The following is a 21,641-nucleotide window of genomic DNA, read 5'->3' on the forward strand; positions in this document are numbered from 1 at the left end:
AGAGGGAGAGCATTCCAACCAGAAGAAACCGCAAGTGCAAAGGCCCTGAGGCAAGAGTATGCCTGATGTGTTCCATGATCAGCAAGGAAACCTGGAGCGGAGGTGGCAAGGGGGACAGTGGCGGGTGCAAAGCATGTAAAGAATTGTAGACTCTTGTAAGGACTTTGACTTTATTTCCGAGTCAGGTGGGAAGTCATTGGAGGGTTTTGAGCAGTAGTGTGGCATGATCGAACTTAGGGTTTGGAAGGTCACTCTGGCTTGAGAATAGACTCTAGGGGAAGCATGGCTTGCAGCTTAAGGACCAGGTAGGATGCTACTGCAGTAGTCCAGGTGAGAGATGGTGGTGGTAGTGGTGGTGGTAAGAAGTCATCAGGTCTGGGTATGTTCTGGAGGTAGAGCCCTCTGGATTGACTGAGGGATTGGATATGTGGTGTGAGAGAGGGAGGATGTAGAGAATATTAAAGGAAATAATATATGTGAAAAGGCTAGTACATGGTAGGCTCCTAGTAAGTGCCAATTTTCAAAACTTTCACATTTGGGGAAACTGAGACTGGAAAGGAGAGTTGACTTATTCAAGGTCACACAGAGCAATTAGAAGCAAAGCAGATAATAAAACCCAGGTGTAAAGAGGCAGTGACAGTGAGCCAGTCCTGTGTGAAAGTGGAACCTAAGTGGGCCAAATCCCTTACCTGTGCCCCTATTCCTGGAATCCAGCATGGATGCCACCCTAACTCCCCTAGGCAGGGAACTGTGAGCCAGCCTTGCCCCACCTCTCAATAGTCTCATCACTCAATCTCCTTCCTCTTCTCTCCCGTATCCAATAAAACAACGAGTGTATGTAAGTTAGTGGGACAGACTGTTGTTAGCTGCCATGGAGTCGGCCCCTGACTCATGGTGACCCCATGCACAACGGAACGAAACGCTGCCTGGTCCTGCACCATCCCCATGATTGGTTGCGAATCAGACCGTTGTGACCTATTTTCACTGGCTGATTTTCAAAAGTAGATTGCTGGGCCTTTCTTCTTAGTCCATCTTATTCTGAAAGCTCCCCTGAAACCTGCTCGACATCATAGCAACTCGCAAACCTCCAGTGACAGACAGGTGGTGGCTGTGCATGAGGTTCATTGGCCAGGAATTGAATGAATTTCCTGCAAGGAAAGTGAGAATTCTACCCCTGAACCAGCACCGCCTTGGTAGGACAGAGCACCATGATCTATTATCCCTCTCAGTCATGTATCTGGGGACAGCCTACCAAATCTAAGCCTGACTCAGTATTAACACAGTTCCCACCCACTCGGCTCATTCCAAGGGCTTGCCTTGTATAACTTGAAGGGAACTGCAGACTTCTGTGCTTTATCCTGCAGGTAACAGCATTAATTGTATGCAATAAACTGCTATCTATATTGCAGAAAGAAACATAATTCTAGACCTTGAGCAAGCAGGTCAAAGACATAGATTTCTAGGTGGCTCTATAAAAAAGAAAGTTTTCCAAGTAGAACCGAAGGCATACTTTCCAGATTGATGATTAAAGGGAATGTGTGGGCTGGAGTCAACTGGAAGATTTGAATAACTTAAACCTTCCAGTACCTTCAAAGGTGCTATCATTTCCACTTGGATATATTTAGTTTTCTTTGCTTTTTGGAAAAGAGATGAGGTAGCTCCAGTCTGTGTCTCCCCTGGCTTTCCCCAGACACCGTAAATGATATTGGCAGCATCCCAGCTCCACCATGCACATAGTGAAAATCTATCCTTCTTTCTCTTGCCACGTTTAATAAACTTTATCTAGAACAATTTCTTGTTCAGTGGCAAAACACAGCACTTACATAACATACTATTTCAGGAGCACTGTTCTCTTGGGCTCTGAAGCACAGCCCAGTTTCTTTAGTTCTGTGATCTTGGGCATTTTCTATCTCGGAGAATGAAGAAGTCCTGTTGCTGAGATTGTGAGGGCAGCAAGAGCCTCTGTAAAGACTGGTAGGAAGAAGACAGGCACATCCCACCAGCCTAAAGGAACCTAGTGGTGAAACACATCCAGAGGAAGTCCATTTTTCTTTTACTCTTATTGCTAGAGGGAACTAGAGGCAAAATGCATGTTCTTCAAAGCCTGCCAGTCTGCCACTCCGTCAGACCCAATCTGGGACTCAGTGAAAACAGGCCACGTGTACTCAACTCAGATTGTATCCCAGTTGGGGCCACAGCCTCATCCATCAGGACAACTAATTGTTAGGGGAGACGTGGAGAAAGCAGGGTCCCGGGTCAGATTCAAAGAAGGCAAAATGAGTGGATCCAAAAAGCCAGAATTTGGGGGCCAAGGTCAAGACAAGGTCATAGCTTCAAAACATTCTAAATGGAACAGAACTGCCCCAGGAATCAAGCCATTCCTCAGCGCTTGTCTAGGATGAACCAATGCATTTTAATAACTCCTCCTAGCCTAGGGCAGGGCTCCTCAACCGCCGCACTACTGGTATTTTGGAAAGGGTACTTCTTTGTTGAGGCATCCTTTGTGTTATAAGGATGTTGAGCACCAGCCCTGGCCTCTACCCACTAGGTTCCAGTAGCACAAACACCCCCAATAGTGACAATCAAATACGTCTCCAGACATTGCCAAATGTCCCCCAGTGGGGGCAAAGTCCCACCCAGGTGACAACCACTGTGTTGGGTAATCAACTGCTCTGGTTTGCCTGGGATCAACGGGGTTCCCAGGACTCACAAGTTTCAATTTTAAAACTGAGACCATGGTAACTCTTCCCTAATTTTGCCCTAACTCCACTCCATCTGCTGTTAAAACCACCTACAGCTCAGAAACTCTCAGACTTTAGCAAGCATCATCTGAGGATCTTATTAAAGGGCAGAGCCTGAGTCAGCAGGGCTGAGAGGGGTCATGGAGCCTGCCCTTCTGACCAGTTTCCAGAAGATGATAGTGCTGCTGCTCTGGGGACCACAGGCTTGGAGTAGCAAGGTCTGAGATGGGAAGGCCCATGACTACTGCTTAACCAGTTGCTGTTGAGTTGATTCTGACTCACGATGACCCAGTGTGTGTCAGAGTAGAACTGTGCTGATTTCAATGGCTGATTTTTTGGAAGTTCATCACCAGACCTTTCTTCTGAGGCACCTCTAGGTAGACTCGAACCTCCAAACTTTCAGTTAGCTGCCAAGCATGTTAACCATTTGCACCACCCAGAGCCTCTATTTTCCACTTAGACCAAGGCTTTGTGCAGGGCTGGTTCTGTGGAGTTCACCTGGTTGCTGGTGCAGTGCTTCTTGGCCCTGGCTGCACATTAGAACTTGGTGAATGTTTTAAAAATACTTTTGCCTGGGTCCCAACCTTAAAGATTCTGATTGGGTTGGTCTGGGGTGGGATCTTGCACAGCAGGTTCCTCAGTGTCCTTGGGCAATTGTAACATGGATCAAGTTTGAGAACCATTAGAGGGCTAGAGGCGCCCATGACATCTGCTCATTTGTGGAGAGACTTTGCAATGGAGGTGCTGCCAAAGCCAAGGCCTCCCTGGCCTCCTGGTCCTCAGGGCCCAGGGTAAGCTGTCGTAGACCAACCCCAGGGTCTAAGAGCCCCAGCCATGGGTCATAGGGCTTGACACACCTTTGGTTGGGAGTCAACATGAGTCCTGGTGGGCCACTACCCCAAGAGCGCTGCCCTGCACTCCACCACACACAGCTTTACATCATTGATAGGGACCTGCTGCTCAGTCTCAAGGCTAAAATGGGCTCCTCTCTGCCTTTTAAACTGCCAGCCATGAGAGCTGTTTCCCTCAATAACATTCACAAAGGAGCTGAAGGAGGGATCTTTGGCAGCAGCCCTAGATTGGACAGGGAAGAAGTGGAGACGTTTATAGAGGCTGTTCTCTGTGCTGGGGATGGAGGAGCGAGTCATCACCCCTGTGCTGGTCTGTGGCTGACAGTGCATCACAAGCAGCCTGGCTCTGCCCAGATGGCAGCCCTGCTGCGCATGCAGGGCTGGAGAACTGCCCTTTGCTCTCTAGAATCATGGGCTATAGGAAGCAGGAAAGAGAAAGCAGGCAGTGCAGCCAGAGCCTCATTGCAGTGGTCAGAGCTACAAGCGAGAATCTCCAGCCCCCCAGTCCCCAGCCCTGATGGTGATTGGAGGGAAGCCAGGACCACTCCCTCACTGGCCCGTTGTCCCCAGTATCTAAAAGCCAGCACCAGTGATTTGCAGAAACAAACATTTGGCACAAATGTCTTATTTTGAGTTGCAAATAGGGCAGGGGTAGGAGAGGGCTGACTGCTTTTGATGAAAGTTGGTTTCAACAGCTTCTTTCTCTTCAGTAGAGAAAACATGATGCAGGGAGGTACAGGAAAAGCTGGGGAGAAAACGTGGAGGCTGCAAGGATAAGGCTGCCAGAGTTCACAGCTGTGCCTCAAGCATGGTCCATGGCTGGGTGGGATGCTGCTTATTCCAAGAGGTCAGCAGTGCCTGGAATGATGACATTCTGTGCACTCGGCTACTCCTCACCTGCCCTGGTGGGGTTGCCCTCTGCCCAAGTCCAAGCAGCCACAGTTAAAAACTCCTGGCTCTGTGATTTTAAACATCTTCGTGGCATCCCTGGGTGGTGCAAATGGTTAAGTGCTGGACTACTAACTGAAAGGTTGGCAGTTCAAACCCACTCAGAGGTACCTTGGAAGAAAGACCTGGTGATATACTCCTAAAAAATCAGCCATTGAAAACCCTATGAAGCACAGTTCTACTCTGACACACATGGGGTTGCCATGAATTGGAATCAACTTGACAGCAACTAGTTATTTGGTTTGTGGTGGCATTCTATTTTACAACAGCAAAACCTTTGTTCTGGAAGTCTGACACGTTTTCTCTAGTAAGACTTTACTGAATATTAAATTTCCAGCACATTCTTTCTTTGCTGAAGAAGCAGGAGAGCTTGTACCTGATCGACTCTTTGTTCTATGTGCCTCTCACCTTTGCTTTGTCCCTGGTTGCAGCTATGTGAATGTAGGAAAGAAGGCAGAACTTGGGGGAAAACAAGACAGATCCTTTTTCTGGTCTTGATGCCTGGCGTATTGTTTTTCCTCCTGCCAGTCAAGAAGGAGGAGGTACCGGTCAGAGCCGGCGAGTACCTGGGCCAGCTGCTGGAACAGGCCTCCCTGCACTTCTTCGTCACAGCCCGTGTCAACGAGACCAAGGATATCCTGGCCAAGCAGAAGTCCATTGTGCTGACGATCCCCAGGATCATCATCAAGGTCAGTGTCCACATTGCAGATGAGGTTGTGAGTTAGGAATCCAGGCTTAGTGCGTGTGAGAGAGTGAGTGTTCTGTTCTGAAAAATGGAGCCAGGATCCTCCTGTTCTTTGAAAGAAGCAAACCATCCTTTATATAGACACACACATGTAACACTCTTCTCTCTTCTCCAGATTTAAATATATAGATGTGGCTGCAGATATAAATATAACTTGTGGGTATAAACACCCTTGTGGAGGAAGATAAAGATGTGTGATGAATGCAGAGGCTTAGAACTCTCAGTGTCTCCAGAATAAAGTGGGTCAGGCAGGGCGTATGACATATGAACTGCCTGGATAATCTCCCACCTGCGTTTTGGCTAGTCATATTGTTAATCGGCTAGTAATATGGTATAATTGGTATAAAATGCACAAATTGAAATATACAGCTTGATGATGATGACTTTTTACATATGTATACACCCTTGTAACTACCAGCTAGATTAAGATATAGAGGATTTCCGACACCCTAGAAAATTTTTTTTGTTTTCCAGTCAACAGCCCCCCACCCACCCACCTATCACCAAGATAACCACTTTTCTGACTTCTTTCATCTAAGTTTTGCTAGTAGTTTGTGTAATAGTTTGGCTAATAATTTTAACGTTGTCTCACCAGGTACCACCAGAAATCTCTGCCAAAGGGCTCAAGGGACTTGGCAATGGCGAGTCAAGAGTAGGCAGGAATGGAGGATGAATATGGTGGCCAGTCTGCTCCCGTTTCTCAGGAGCACAGCTATAGCTTCTGGCAGCATCTGTAGCCACATGCCTGAGACACTACTCACCCAGTGGGGAGGAGCCCAAGCCTCCAGCAGGGACATTGGGGTGTGGTACCTTGTGCTTAGAGATTGCCCCTTGACTCTGGAGAACATTTTTCTTGAAGTGGCTAAGAGTGGTTAGCACAGGTCCTCTAAGATGTAGTTCTGAAAAGAGGTATATAAGTCAAAATTTTATCAAATGTGTCATATTTTAAATGGCCCTAGGATGGGGGTGTCCTGTTTCTTAAACGACCTTTGCTATGAGTCATTTGTAAAAGTAGTAAGTATTAATGTAGCATTCAAAATGGCCGTTTTCACTGCATACTTACTGGGCTCCAGGCAGTATTATCAAAGCACCTCACACACATCATCATTCTGTTTTCAACACACAGCAACCCTACGAGGTAGACAGTACTAGTATCTCCACTTTACAGATGTGACAACTAAAGAGCAGAGAAGCTCTGTAGCTTGTCCATGTCCCACAGTGAGCAGGTGGTTATCTGGCTTCCCACCCCGGCAGGCTGCTGTGAGTCAAGCTGAACCAGCTCCCTCACTGCTCTGTGTGGTCTGGTCCTGTGTAGATGGCCCTGTAAGACAGCCACGCATGCAGGCCCTCAGCAAGGCCCGGCCAAACTCAGACACTTGTTCCTCTGGAGGAACAGAATGCCAGGCCCTCCATCTCCAGAAAATCCTGAACCACCCATGTCTTGTTCTCTCACCCCAGGACCACCCACAGGCAGGCCCAGCACACACACTGTATACAAGAGGCCTTGAGAGACAGGATAAGAATGAGGGTGGGTGTTGGGATCCCCAGAGTCTCAGTAAAGCCCAAGAGAACAGGCATTTAATAGTATGTGGCATCATACACCACTGCTAGGACCAGCCATCCGTGAGTGGGAAGGCTGCCCATCACAGCAGGCTCCCTAGAGACAGGGGTCGGCCCCCCTGCAGGCCTCTCCCAGCCCACATGAGCAGGGCTCACTGCGAACTCAGCCCTGGAACCTCTCCCACCGGGGCCCAGGCCCACGTGCTCTCCCTATGAATGAACCAGCAGCTTGTCCCCACAAAGGCCTCAGGAGAAAGCTTCTCCAAGCTGTGAAGCGCTCAAACCACAGCCTAACACGGAATTTAATTGCACCACTGATAATAAACTGGATGTATAAAGGAAACTAATAACTTTCATCTTTTAGGCATTATTAATTTGAAAGATTACTTGTTAGTCATTCTCTGGGCTTATTTAAAGAGCACTTTCATTCCCCAGGGGCAGAATCAAAATAACTAATCCTACAAGTGAATAACCTGCGGGGGGTGGAGGGGCGGAGGGGTGTGATCTGTACTTTCAAAAGAGTTGCTTTGTTTTATTTTTATTTGCACAAATGTATTAGGGATGCTGTTCCTGGAGAAAGTGTACTTAGAGGAGGGGCTGGTAGGGCCATACGGCTGGGATTCGAACATGAGAGAGACTCATATTCTGGTCCTGTACAGTGTCAGCTTAGTTCAGGAAATGGACAAGGCATCTTTACAAAAATTGTCCCTAAGGAAATCTAATAGCTCCAAGGACAAACTAAATCTGACCCTGGGAAGAGGTATGCCTGGGTTGAGTACCTCACATCCCAAAAGCTACCTGGGTGTCACTGATTCCAGAAACTGTGGCTCATGGAGAGGGGACCTGGGAATCTGCTTAGTAGACTGGAAGTATGACATACAGAGCCATGCCTACAGATGGGAATGCCCGTCCTGAGTGACTGAGGGAGAGGGAGGACACAGGGCCGGGGAGGGGAGAGGAGGGATACTCAGTGCGGTAAAAGTGCAAAACCACAATGGCTCAGAGTTACCTAGGACACATCCTCATATTCGAGGAAAATTCTAAAACCCCTCCTTCAATCTCTTTGAAACTGAGATAGGCCCAAAGCTGACTGGACCTCTCAGGGCTGCTATCCATGAATGTGCCAGGCACAAGGTGAAACAAAGTGAAAGAAAAAAGACCAGGAAGACAGGAACTTCCCCTTCCTCGGTTTCCATTCAAGAGGAAAGATGAGACAAGCACATGCATGGTGATAATACTGAAAGCAGCTGTGATTTATTGAGTACTGTATTAAACACCTCCCTTGTATTTTTTATTTAATTCTCATTATCATCCTACGAGATGGGTATTGTATAATAACCCCATTTTACAGATGAAAAAACTGAGACGCACTATAGCATAGTGCTCAAAACATGGGCCCTGGGACTAAACTGTCTGAGTTCAAAGCCTATTTTCTCTACATAATAACTGTGTAACACTGGACAAGTCATTTAACTTCTCATAGCCTCTGTTTTTTGTTTGTTTTCATTGCAAATACCTTTTTTCAACAACATAAACAGCAACTATACACACGGACCTCACCAGATGGAATACACAGGAATCAAGTTGACTACATCTGTGGAAAGAAATGATGGAAAAGCTCAATATCATCAGTCAGAAGAAGGCCAGGGGCAGACTACAGAACAGACCATCACTTGCTCATATGCAAGTTCAAGTTGAAGCTGAAGAAAATTAGAACAAGTCCACAAGAGCCAAAGTATGACCTTGAGTATATTCCACCTGAATTTAGAAACCATCTCAAGAATAGATCTTATGTGTTGAACACTAATGACCAGACGAGTTGTGCAATGACATCAAGGACATCATACATGAAGAAAGCAAGAGGTCATTAAAAAGACAGGAAAGAAAGAAAAGACCAAAATTGATATCAGAAGAGACTCTGAAACTTGCTCTTGTATGTAGAGTAGCTAAAGTGAATAGAAGAAATGATGAAGTAAAAGAGCTGAACAGAACATTTCAAAGGCAACTTGAGAAGACAAAGTACTGTAAGGAAATGTGCAAAGACCTAGAGTTAGAAAACTAAAGGGGAAGAACACGCTCAGTGTTTCTCAAGCTGAAAGAACTGAAGAGAAAATTCAAACCTTGAGCTGCAATTTTGATGAATTCTATGGGGAAAATATTAAATGATGCACGAAGCATCCAAAGAAGATGGAAGGAATACACAGTCACTGTACCAAAAAGAAATGGTTGATGTTCAGGCATTTCAGGAGGTAGCAAATGATCAAGAACCAATGGTACTGAAGGAAGAAGTCCAAGCTGCACTGAAGGCATTGGCAAAAAACAAGGCTTCAGGAACAGATGGAATACCAACTGAGATGTTTCAACAAACAGATGCAGTGCTCGAAATGCTCACTCATCTATGCTAAGAAATTTGGAAGACAGCTACCTAGACAACTGACTGGAAGAGATCCACATTTGAGCCCATTCCAAAGAAAGGTGATCCAACCAAATGCAGAAATTACTGAACAATATCATTAATATCACACACAAGTAAAATTTTGCTGAAAATAATTCAAAAACGATTGCAGCAGTACATTGGTATGGAACTGTCAGAAATTCAAGCCAAATTCAGAAGAGGACATGGAACAAGGGATATCATTGTTGATGTCAGATGGATCTTGGCTGAAAGCAGAGAATACCAGAAAGATGTTACCCGTGTTTTATTGACTATGCAAAGGCATTCAACTCTGTGGATCATAAAAAGTTATGGATAACATTGCAAAGAATGGGAATTCCAGAACACTTAATTGTGTTTGTGAGGAACCTGTGCGTAGACCAAGAGGCAGTTGTTTGAACAGAACAAGGGGATACTGTGTGGTTTAAAGTCAGGAAAGGTGTGCGTCAGGGTTGTATCCTTTCACCATGCGTATTCAATCTGTATGCTGAGCAAACAATCATATAGTCCAGAAGTTGGACTATATGAAGAAGAACGTGGCATGAGGATTGGTGGAAGACTCATTAACAACCTGTATTATGCAGATGACACAACCTTGCTTGCTAAAAGTGAAGAAGACTTGAAGCACTTACTAATGAAGATCAAAGACCTTAGCCTTCAGTACAGATTACACCCCAACATAAAGAAAACAAAAACCCTGACAGCTGGACCAATAGCAACATCATGACAAACGGAGAAGACTGAAGTTGTCGAGGATTTCATTTTACTTGGATTCACAACCAACACCCATGGAAGCAGCAGTCAAGAAATCAAAAGACACATGGCATTAGGCAAATCTGCTGCAAAAGACCTCTTTAAAGTGTTGAAAGGCAAAGATGTCACCTTGAGGACTAAGGTGTGCCTGACCCAACCATGGTGTTTTCAGTCGCCTCATATGCATTGGAAAGCTGGACAATGAATAAGGAAGATGGAAGAAGAACTGACATCTTTGAATTGTGGTGTTTGTGAAGAATATTGAGTATACCATGGACTGCCAAAAGAACGAACCAATGTCTTGGAAGAAGTACAACTGGAATGCTCCTTAGAAGCAAGGATGGCAAGACTATGTTTCACATACTTCGGACATGTTATCAGGAGGGACTAGTTCCTGGAGAAGGACATCATGCTTGATAAAGCAGAGGGTCATCGAAAAAGAGGAAGACCCTCAACGAGACGGATTGACACAGTGGCTGCAACAATGGACTCAAGTATAACAATTGTGAAGATGGCACACTACTGGGCAGTGTTTCATTCTGTTGTATATAGGGTTGCTATGAGTGGGAACCAACTCTACAGCACCTAACAACAACAAAATAAAAATAATGTCAATACCTGCTTCATAAGGTTGTTGTGAGGATTTAGTGGCTTAATGGATGATTCAGAGTCCCTAGGGGTGCAAATAGTTAATGCGTTTGGCTGCTAACTGAAAGGTTCGAGTCCACCCAGAGTCACCTTGGAAGTAAGGCCTGGTGATCTACTTCCAAAATGTCAGCCATTGAAAACGCTATGGATGAGTCAGAGCCAACTCAAGGGCAACTGGCCTTTTAAAGACCAGCCTAGAAAGGCAGCTTGGGGCCATTTTGAGGTGAGCCTAAAATTTTAGGATGAGAGCTTTGTAATTGATTCTGTGGATGAAGAGGCTTTGGTGTAGATTTTAGAGCATGAATGTAATATTATTGTCAACTGGCCCTCCCAAAAGTTGGAACCTCTTTATTTTCTCCCTTCTCTTCACAACCTTTGCCCAGAGCGCTATCTTCTTCTGGGAGTCCCCAGCTCAGCCTTGAGACAGGGTCCCATTTCTCACTGGAGTTGCCTGGCAACCGGTTTCCTGCTGATCTTACCTAGCTCCTTTTCAGAGCAAATATAGATCAACCTACAACAAAACTGGCCCATTTTTCTGAGTCCAAGTCTTAGTTACCACCATGGAAATAGGATGAAAAACTCATTGTCAACCAAAGCATTAAGGTTGGTGGCTACCTGTTCTTGTATCCTAATGGATCCAGTCTTGGATTTCATTCATCCCCGTGCCTATAAAGATTGGGATTGGGTTACACTGTGCACCCATTTAACGATTCCTGGCACCCGCGAGGCATGAGTCACAGTGTGTAATCTTCATATGGAAAATGGCAGGGAGAGACAACTCATTAAACTTTAATGAGCACACATCTCCTTTGCCATGCTATCAAAATATTTTGATGAGGAAAGTGTATTTTATTAAAACCAGACATAGAATTTTCCCCTGCCTTCTCAAGCGTTGATTGTTGTAAGATGTTTTAAGTTAGGAAAGAGCTTTCAGCATTTAAATTTCTTATGAACAGCTGTTTTTTGAGAGGACTGGGGCAACAGAGGGAATTCAACTGGTCTCCAAACTAGGGACTGGTTTGTCTGGAACCTGTAGCCTGAAGTGCAGGAACAGAGTTCTGGTGGGTTTCTCTCATTTGCAGTTAGCAGTGAAGATTTTATAGCTTTCATGCCCTCATGCAAGCAAGGCGTCCCTGATGGCACAATGGCTAAGTGCTATGGCTGTTAGCCAAAAAGTCAGCAGTTCAAATCCACCAGCTGCTCCTTTGAAACCCTATGGGGCAGTTCTACTCTGTCCTATAGGGTTGCTATGCAGTGTGTTTGGTTTTTTGGTTTTCATGCAAGCAAAGAAACCACAGGGGCACATGCAGCTCCTTTCCTTAGGCAGAATAGTACAGTGGCTTAGAGATGCTGGAGTCAGACCACTTGAGTCCACAATCCTACCTGAGATGCCTTGGGCTAATTACTTCACCACCTCATATGTAAAATGGGGCCAATAATGGTACTGACCTCACTGAGTGGCTGGAAGGGATAATTGAAACAACCCACACAAAGAGTTTAGCACAGTACTCTTATCATAGTAAGTACTCAGTAAAGGCCAACTCTTACTATTAGCTTCTGCCACTCATGCCTACTCACCACCTTTCTCCTCTCCTCTCCCTCTCTAGAGTGCATGCACACACATACACACACACATACACACACACAACATCCTTTCTCTCTCCGAGCTTCACTGTCCCCTTGGCAAAGTAGATAATACTAATGATTGTAATACTACTCTAACTATGAATTACTTACTATAATACATAAACCACAAAGTTGTTGTAAGAATGAACATCTGTAATAATGTATGTGAAAATGCTTAGCCCAGTCCCAGGACCCGCTAAAAGACCTGTTGACTCACGGCAACCCCACGCGTGTTAGATTAGAACTCTGCTCCGTGGGGTTTTCAATGGCTGACTTTTGGGAAGTAGATGGCCAGGGCTTTCTTTTGAGGCATCTCTGGGTGGACTCAAACCTCCAACTATTCAGTTAGCAGCTGAGCGCATTAACTGCTTACAGTACCCAGTGACTCCCCAGGATCCAGTAGTTACTAATAAATGTCCTCTCCCTCCCTCTCTAGTCCCATCTATGCCTGGGAACCCAGTAGTCACACCCTGAGAATTGCTCCGGGCAGCATCTGGCCCTCTGACCTCAGGTGAATGTGGCCCTGGCCTGGTGTTGCAGTATCTCTTGAATGTGATAACTGGGTGTTGACAGTACCCATGGTTCCCTGCAGAGAGAACCCTCCTCAGAGGGAGGCCCCTCTGAAGAGCCTGGCCTGAGGCTGTGAGGAGACAGGGGAGGTGTTTGCATGGTACTCAGGTGACTTTCATTCAGTATCTGGAGAATAGCTAGCCCCTGCAAGTGCCACTCTAAAACAGCTCAGGTGCCCTCACAGCCGAAGTCAGGCGCACCCTTTAGTACCATCATGTAGGACAAGCCCTGCATCCTCTGCAGAACATCATCAAACACTGATCGAACTAATTCCATCATATAAACTAGGAGCAATTTCAGTAGAAAGAAATACAATCACTTTATATACAGGTGATCAAAAATTACAACCGTGACAAACAGGTGCCCCAAAATAATTATTTTTTTTATTTTAATGAGAACAATTGATTATTTCCAATTTTTTTTTTAATTTTCTTTTATTGTTGTACTTTAAGTGAAAGTTTACAATTCAAGTTAGTCTCTCATACAAAAATTTATACATACATTGTTATGTGACCCTAATTGCTCTCCCTGTACTGTGACAGCCCCTTCCTCCTTTCCACCCCTGATTTCCCGTGTCCATTCAACCAGCTCCTGACCCTCTCTGCCTTCTCATCTCACCTCCGGACAGGAGCTGCCCATTTAGTCTCACGTATCTATTTGAGCTAAGAAGCACATTCTCCACAAGTATCATTTTATGTCCCATAGTTCCATCTAATCTTTGTCTGAAGAGTTGGCCTCGGGAATGGTTTTAGTGCTGGGTAGATAGAGAGCCCGGGGGCCATGCTTTCTGGGGTTCCTCCAGTCTCAGTCAGACCATTAAGACTGGTCTTTTTACTAGAATTTGAGCTCTGCACCACACTTTTCTCCTGCTCCATCAGGGACTCTCTGTTGTGTTCCCTGTCAGGGCGGTCATTGGTGGTAGCCGGGTACCATCTAGTTCTTCTGGTCTCAGGATGATGCAGTCTCTGGCTTATGTGGTCCTTTCCGTCTCTTAGGCTAATACTTTCCTTATGACTTTGGTGTTCTTCATTCTCCTTTACTCCAGGTGGGTTGGGACCAATTGATGCATCTTAGACGGCCACTCACTAGCTTTTAAGACCCCAGACGCCACTCACCAAAGTAGGATACAGAACATTTTCTTAATAAACTTTGTTATGCCAATTGACCTAGATGTCCCCTGAGAGCATTGTCCCCAGACCTCCACCGCTGCTACTCTGTCCCTCAAAGTGTTTGGTTGTATTCAGGAAACTTCTTAGCTTTGGTATAGTCCAGTTGTGCTGACTTCCCCTGTAGTGTGTGCTGTCCTTCCCTTCACCTAAGATAATTCTTGTCTATTATCTAGTTAGTGAATAACCCTCTCCCTCCCTCCCCGCCCTCCCTCCCCACCTTCATAAACATCAAAGAACATTTTTTTATGTGTTTAAACCTTTTCTTGAGTTCTTATAACAGTGGTCTTATCCAGTATTTGTCCTTTTGTGACTGGATAAATTCATTCAGCATAATGACTTCCAGATTCCTCCAAGTTATAAGACGTTTCACGGCTTCATCGTTGTTCTTTATCGTTGCGTAGTATTCTATTGTGTGACTATACCATAATTTGTTTATCCATTTGTCTGTTGATGGGCACCTACATTGTTTCTATCTTTTTGCTACTGTGAACAGTGCTGCAATGAACATGGATGTGCGTATACCTATTCATATGAGGGCTCTTGTTTCTCTGGATATATTCCAAGGAGCAGGATTGCTGGATCATATGGTACTTCTATTTCTAGCTTTTTAAGGAAGTGCCAAATCAGTTTCCAAAGCGGTTGTACCATTTTACATTTCCCACCAACAGTGTATACATGTTCCTGTCTCTCCACAACTTCTCTAACATTTATTATTTTGTGTTTTTTGGATTAAGGCTAGCCTTGTTGGGGTAAGATGGTATCTCATTGTAGTTTTGATCTGCATTTCTCTAATGGCTAATGATCGTGAGCATTTCTTCATGTGTCTGTTAGCCACCCGAATGTCTTCTATGGCAAAAGTGCCTGTTCATATCCCTGGCCCATTTTTTAAGTGGGTTATTTGTATTTTTGTTGTTGGAGTTTTGCTGTATCTTGCAGATTTTAGAGATTAGACACTGATCGGATTTATCGTAGCCAAAAAATTTTTTCCCAGTCTGTAGGTTGTCTTTTTACTCTTTTGGTGAAGTCTTTTGATGAGCATAAGTGTTTGATTTTTAGGAGCTCCCAGTTATTTAGTTTCCTCTTCTGGTGTTTGTGCATTGTTAGTAATGTTTTGTACACTGTTTATGCCATGTATTAGGGCTCCTAGCATTGTCCCTATGTTTTCCTCCATGATCTTTACCATTTTAGATTTTATATTTAGGTCTTAGATCCATTTTGAGTTAGTTTTTGTGCATGGTGTGAGGCATAGTCTTGTTTCAGTTTTTTGCAGATGAATATCCAGTTATGCCAGCACCATTTGTTAAAGAGATTGTCTTTTCCCCAGTTAATGGACTTTGGGCCTTTGTCAAATATCAGCTGCTCATAGGTGGATGAATTTATGTCTGGATTCTCAATTCTATTCTATTGGTGTATGTATCTGTTGTTATACCAGTACCAGGCTGTTCTGACTACTGACGCAGTATAATAGGTTCTAAAATCAGGTACTGTGAGGCCTCCCACTTTGTTCTTCTTCTTGCGTAATGCTTTACTTATCCGAGGCCTCTTCCCTTTCCATATGAATTTGGTGATTTGTTTCTCCATCTCATTAAAAAATGACAGTGGAATTTGGATTGGGATTGCATTCTATCTGTAGATCACTTTGGGTAGAATTGACAGTTTCACAATGTTGAGTCTTCCTATCCATGAACAAGGTATATTTTTGCACTTATGCAGGTCTCTTTTGTTTTCTTGCAGTAGTGTCTTATAGTTTCCATTGTATAGGTCTTTTACGTCTCTGGTTAGATTTATTCCTAACTATTTTATCTTCTTGGAGGCTATTGTAAATGGTATTGATTTGGTGATTTCCTCTTCGAGGTTCTCTTTGTTGGTCTAGAGGAATCCAACTGATTTTTGTATGTTTATCTTGTATCCTGATACTTCGCTGAAATCTTCTATTAGTTACAGTAGTTTTCTTGTGGATTCTTTGGGGTTTTCTGTGTATAAGATCATATTATCTACAAATAGAGATACTTTGACTTCTTCCCTACCAATTTGAATGCCCTTTATTTCTTTTTCTAGCCTAATTCCTCTGGCTAGGACCTCCAGCACAATGTTGAATAAGAGTGGTGAGAAAAGGCATTCTTATCTGGTTCCCGTTCTCAAGGGTAATGCTTTCAAAGTCTTTCCATTTAGGATGATGTTGGCTGTTGGCTTTGTATACATGCCCTTAATTATCTTGAGGAATTTCCCTTCTATTCTTATTTTGCTGAGAGTTCTGTCATGAATGGGTGTTGGACTTTGTCAAATGCCTTTTCAGCATCGATTGATAAGATCATGTAGTTCTTGTCTTATGTTTTATTAATGTGATGGATTACACTGATTGTTTTTCTAATGTCGAACCATCCCTGCATACCTGGTATGAATCCTGCTTGATTACAGTGAATTATTTTTTAATATGTTGCTGAATTCTATTGGCTAGAATTTTGTTGAGGATTTTTGCGTCAATGTTCATGAGGGATATTGGTCTGTAATTTCCTTTTTTTGCAGTGTCTTTTCCTGGTTTTGGTATCAGGGTTATGCTGGCTTCATAGAAGAGCTTGGGAGTATTCCATCCTTTTCTACACTCTGAAATACCTTTAGTAGTCATGGTGTTAACTCTTCTCTGAAAGTTTGGTAGAATTCTCCAGTGAAACCATCCAGGCCAGGGCTTATTTTTTTGGGAGTTTTTAAATTACCTTTTCAATCTTTTCTTTTGTTATAGATTTATTTATTTGTTCTACCTCTGTTTGTGTTAGTTTAGGTAGGTAGTGAGTTTCTAGAAATTTGTCCATTTCCTCTAGGTTTTCATATTTGTTAGAGTATGATTTTTCATAGTATTCTGTTATGATTCTTTTAATTTCAGTTGGGTCTGTTGTGATATCACCTGTCTCATTTCTCATATGGGTTATTTGCTTCCTCTCCTGTTTTTCTTTTGTCAGTTTAGCCAGCGGTTTATCAATTTTGTTGATCTTTTCAAAGAACCAGCTTTTGGTCTTGTTAACTCTTTCAATTGTTTTTCGCTTCTCTATTTCATTTAATTCTGCTCCAATTCTTATTATTTCCTTTCTTCTGGTGCTGGAGGGCTTCTTTTGCTACTCTCCTTCTACTTGTTCCAGTTGTAGGATTAATGTTTTGATTTTGGCCCTTTCTACTTTTTGGATGCATGCATTGATTGCTATAAACTGACCTCTGAGCACTGCTTTTGCTGTGTCCAAAAGGTTCTGATAGGATATGCTTTTATTCTCATTTGATGATATGAATTTCTTTATTCCATCCTTAATTTCTTCTATAACTCAGTAGTTTTTGAGCAAGGTGTTGTTCACTTTCCATGTGTTTGATTTTTTTTCCTTACTTTTTCTCTTGTTGATTTCTACTATGGCTTTATGGTCAGAAAAGATGCTTTGTAATATTTCAACACTTTGGATTCTGTTAAGGCTTGCTTTATGGCCTCATATGTGGTCTGTTCTGGAGAATGTTCCATGTGTATTGGAAAGGAAAGTATACTTGGCTGCTGCTGGTTGGAGTGTTCGATATATGTTCATGAGACCAGGTTGGTTTATTGTAACATTTAGATCTTCCGTGTCTTTATTGAGCTTCTTTCTGGATGTTCCTTCACTGAAAGTGGTGTGTTTAAGTCTCTGACCGTTATAGTGGAGCTGTCTATCTCTCTTTTCAATACTGTTAAAGTTTGTTATATGTATTTTGGACCCCTGTCATTGGATGTGTAAATATTTATTATAGTTAAGTCCTCCTGGTGTATTGACCCTTTAATCATTGTATAGTGCCCTTCTTTATCCTTTGCGGTGGATCTTACTTTAAAGTCTATTTTGTCAGAGATTAGTATCGCCACTCCTGCTCTTTTTTGAGTGTTGTTTGCTTGATATATTTTTTCCACCCTTTGAGTTTTCATTTTGTTTGTGTCTTTAAGTCTAAGGTGCATCTATTGTAGACAGCGTATAGATGGACTGTGTTTTTTAATCCATTCTGCCACTCTCTGTCTCTTTATTGGTGCATTTAGTCCTACATTCAGCGTAATTATTGCTAGGCATGAGTTTAGTGCTGTCATTTTAATGTCTTTTTTTGTGTGTTGTTCACAATTTCTTTGTCCCACTTAGTTTTCTGTGCTCAGTCATTTTTCTTTTTTTTTTTTTTCATCTTTTTCATTCTTGTTGATTTTGTATTTGCTGAGTCTTTATATTTTTCTTGTTTTTTATTTCAATGTGTAGGATTGTTAGTTTCCTTTGTGGTTACCTTAATATTTACCCCTATTTTTCTAAGTTTATACCAGTCTTTTATTTCTTTATATTGCCTTGACTTCCTCTCCATATGAAAAATCTATGTCTACATTTTTCAGTCCATCTTTTTTGTTTTAATGTTATCATCTTTTACATATTGACATCTGTTTCCCTATTTTCAGCATTTTAGCTTTGATTTATTTTTGTGACTTCCCTATCTGGGTTGATACCAGGTTGCTCTGTCCTGTGTTCTAGTCTTGGGTTGTTATCAGATGTTACTGATTTTCTAACCAGAGGACTCCCTTTAGTATTTCTTGTAATTTTGGTTTGGTTTTTGCAAATTCCCTAAACTTCTGTTTATCTGGAACTACCCTCATTTCACCATCATATCTGAAAGACAGTTTTGCTGAATATATAATTCTTGGCTGGCAGTTTTTTTCCTTCAAGGCTTTATATATGTCATTCCATTGTCTTCTTGTCTGCATGGTTTCTGCTGAGTAGTCTGAGCTTAGTCTTACTGACTGTCTTTTGTAGATGACTTTTCGTTTATCCCTAGCTGCTCTTAAAATTCTCTTTATCTTTGGTTTTGGCAAGTTTGATTATAATATGTCTTGGTGACTTTCTCTTGGGATCTACCATATGTGGGTTTCTTGAACATCTTGGATAGATTTCTTCTCATCTTTCGCGATATCAGGGAAGTTTTCTGCCAACAAATCTTTAACAATTCTCTCTATTTTCTTTCTCTCTCCCCCGCCCTGTTCTTGTACTCCAATCACTCATAGGTTATTCCTCTTGATAGAGTCCAACATAATTCTTAGGGTTTCTTCTTTTTTTTTTTTAATCCTTTTATCTGATTTTTCCTCAAATAAGTTGGTGTCAAGTGCTTTATCTTCAATCTTGCTAATTCTGACTTCCATTGCCTCAATTCTGCTCCTATGACTTTCTACTGAGTTATCTAATTCTAAAATTTTATTGTTAATATTCTGGATTTCTGATTGCTGTCTCTCTATGGATTCTTGCAGCCTGTTAAATTTGTCATTATGCCCTTCTCTAATCTTCTCAAGTTTCTCTATTGCTTGGACTGTGTTTTGCCTCATTTCCTTCCTGATCTCTTGAAGAGTTCTGTATATTAATGTTTTGTGTTCTGCCTCCGGTAATTGTAAGAAATTCTCTTCCTCTAGAAAAATTCTTGATTCTTTATTTTGGGAGCTTACTGAGGCCATCATGGTCTGTCTGTTTATGTGATTTGATATTGACTGTTGTCTCTGAGCCATCAATAAGTTATTATATTTATTTTATGTTTGCTTACTGTGTCCTACCTTCTGGTTTTCTTTTGTTTTGATATGCCCAAATAGGCTGCTCGTGTGAGCTAGCCCAATCACGGGCACCCCTGAAGCTCCAACGTCCTGCCACCAGGTGGCCAGAACTGCCACTAAGTATGTGAGCCCAGAAGACCACCCATTCCTCCTGTATGGATTCAGCTCAAGTGTCTAGGTTGTCAGCCACTAAGTGTGTGGTACAGACTCTCACAGTCCTTGACAGGCATGGGTGATTGGTGTAGGCACAGGCATCAAGCTGCAGCAGGGTGTCACATGCTGAGCAAGGCAGGGGGCCGACAGCCACCCCTGAGTGTCCAGGAGGAAAGTGTGTCCCTCTTCCCTAGAGCACATAGGTGGGTGGGTTTTGCAGCGGGACTATGAGCACCCAGTGCTGTTGGCTGTAAGCGCCGGGGGGCACCACTTATTCTTGGACCCCTGACACAGGTGGCTAGGTGGCATGGGTGGAGCCACCAGTCCTCAGGCCCCTGATGTGGGTAGGTGAAAACCCTGCTTAATGTGCAGAGCAGTGTCAAATGTTACAAACCTACCACTTCACAGTTGAAACAGTTGGAGTTAGACTTCAGGTATATACCCTCTTGTACTGTGGTAATGAGGGCCTACGTGGTTGAAATGGGCCCACTCAAGTCTCTGCAGGGGGAAAGGCACTCAAGTCCGTGGACCCCTTATGCCTGTGCCTAGGCAAAAGAGCTGTGCCTACCCTGAGTTCCTGGCTTAGAATAGCTGGAAGATTATTTTTTCCCCTGTCTGTTAATTTGTTCCCTCTCCAAGGACAGGAGAATGGCTCAGGGCACATGACGGGTCCTAATTCCTGCCCAGGGGACTCAGCAATCACTGAAGCCATCCCGGACCCAGTGCAGAGCAAGGAGCGGGGAGTTAAATGGGAGAGAGATTTTTCCCAAAGGGGCGTGTTTTTGATCTGCGTGTTAGGCCAGACACAAATATTTAATCTTTCACTGATCGACGGCTGCTTCTCACTGGTTCTGGATGGCTGAGTAGACTCTCTGTCACTGGGTGTCTCCTGATGTGGAAAATGCCTCCTGAGTGCCACTGCTTGCCTCATCACGCACCAGGAGCTGATCTAGCCTGAAGGGCTCAGGCTCCCACCAGGTCAGGTCTGGCAACTCCTCGCTGCTTCCGAATCATCTCTCCCTCCCCCTGCCACTCAGTCTGATTCCTCAACTTTGTCTTTGATGTTCAGGGCCCCTAGATTGTCATATATAATTGATTCACTTGTTGTTTCTGGTCTTTGTTGTAACATGGACCACCAGAAGCATCTGACTTCTCCACCATCTTCTATTTCCAAGATTTTTTATTAACATGCACTTGCTCCTTACTTATTTTGTTCCGTTGGCTAAAAGAACATTCCAGGATTTAGTTATCCCTTTGTTTAGTCACTCACTCAATCATTCATTCACTTACTTATTCATTCAATGAATGGTTCTTTGGTGCCCATGCTGTGCAGTCAATAAGTTGCAGCAAATGCCAAGAATGCAGAAAATTCTATCCAAGAAAAACTCAACATTGAGAAACATTTCCCCTCTTAAGATCTCCAACCAAGCACATTTTTCTTTTCTGCTCCCTCTTTTGATCTCTGTGACTCCCCGGCAAGCTCCAGCCACACCCCTGCCCTGCCCCATCTCCACAACCCTTCAGGATGAGGTCCCTCACTCCAGACTGGTTTTCAGACTGGGGGCCAGGAGGCCAGGCAGGAGGGCTTCTTTACTCCCTCTTCAAAAAGTGTTGGTGGAAGGGACCAATTTCTCCCCTTTGTGGTCCTTTTCTCCAGTACCTGAGAAACTGAATCCACAGCATTCCCTATAGAGGAACTTACGTACGAGGATATGTGATGGTCAACCTGCCAACGTTTTCTTCCTTTAAACCTCAGAGTAAATAAATGCTAGTATGTTTCAGATGCTCTGCTAGATCATTTCACATATAATATTACATTTAACTATCCTAATACCTACATAAGAAATCAAGGCCCAGAGAGCTCAAGCAACTTG

General features: G+C 43.4%; 1 protein-coding gene across 1 annotated transcript in view; it reads left to right on the top strand.

The window, feature by feature from the left end:
* The window catches only part of F13A1 (coagulation factor XIII A chain), a 235,169-nt gene that overhangs the window by 183,161 nt on the left and 30,367 nt on the right, over window positions 1-21,641 (top strand). Inside the window, exon 14 of the mRNA XM_023741733.1 lies at window positions 5,069-5,229. Within this exon, the coding sequence (XP_023597501.1) occupies window positions 5,069-5,229 (161 nt within the window). The remainder of the gene's footprint in view (window positions 1-5,068; window positions 5,230-21,641) is intronic.

This window comes from Trichechus manatus, unplaced genomic scaffold, assembly GCF_000243295.1.
Source record: "Trichechus manatus latirostris isolate Lorelei unplaced genomic scaffold, TriManLat1.0 scaffold00188, whole genome shotgun sequence".
NCBI classification, from domain to species: Eukaryota; Metazoa; Chordata; class Mammalia; order Sirenia; family Trichechidae; genus Trichechus; species Trichechus manatus.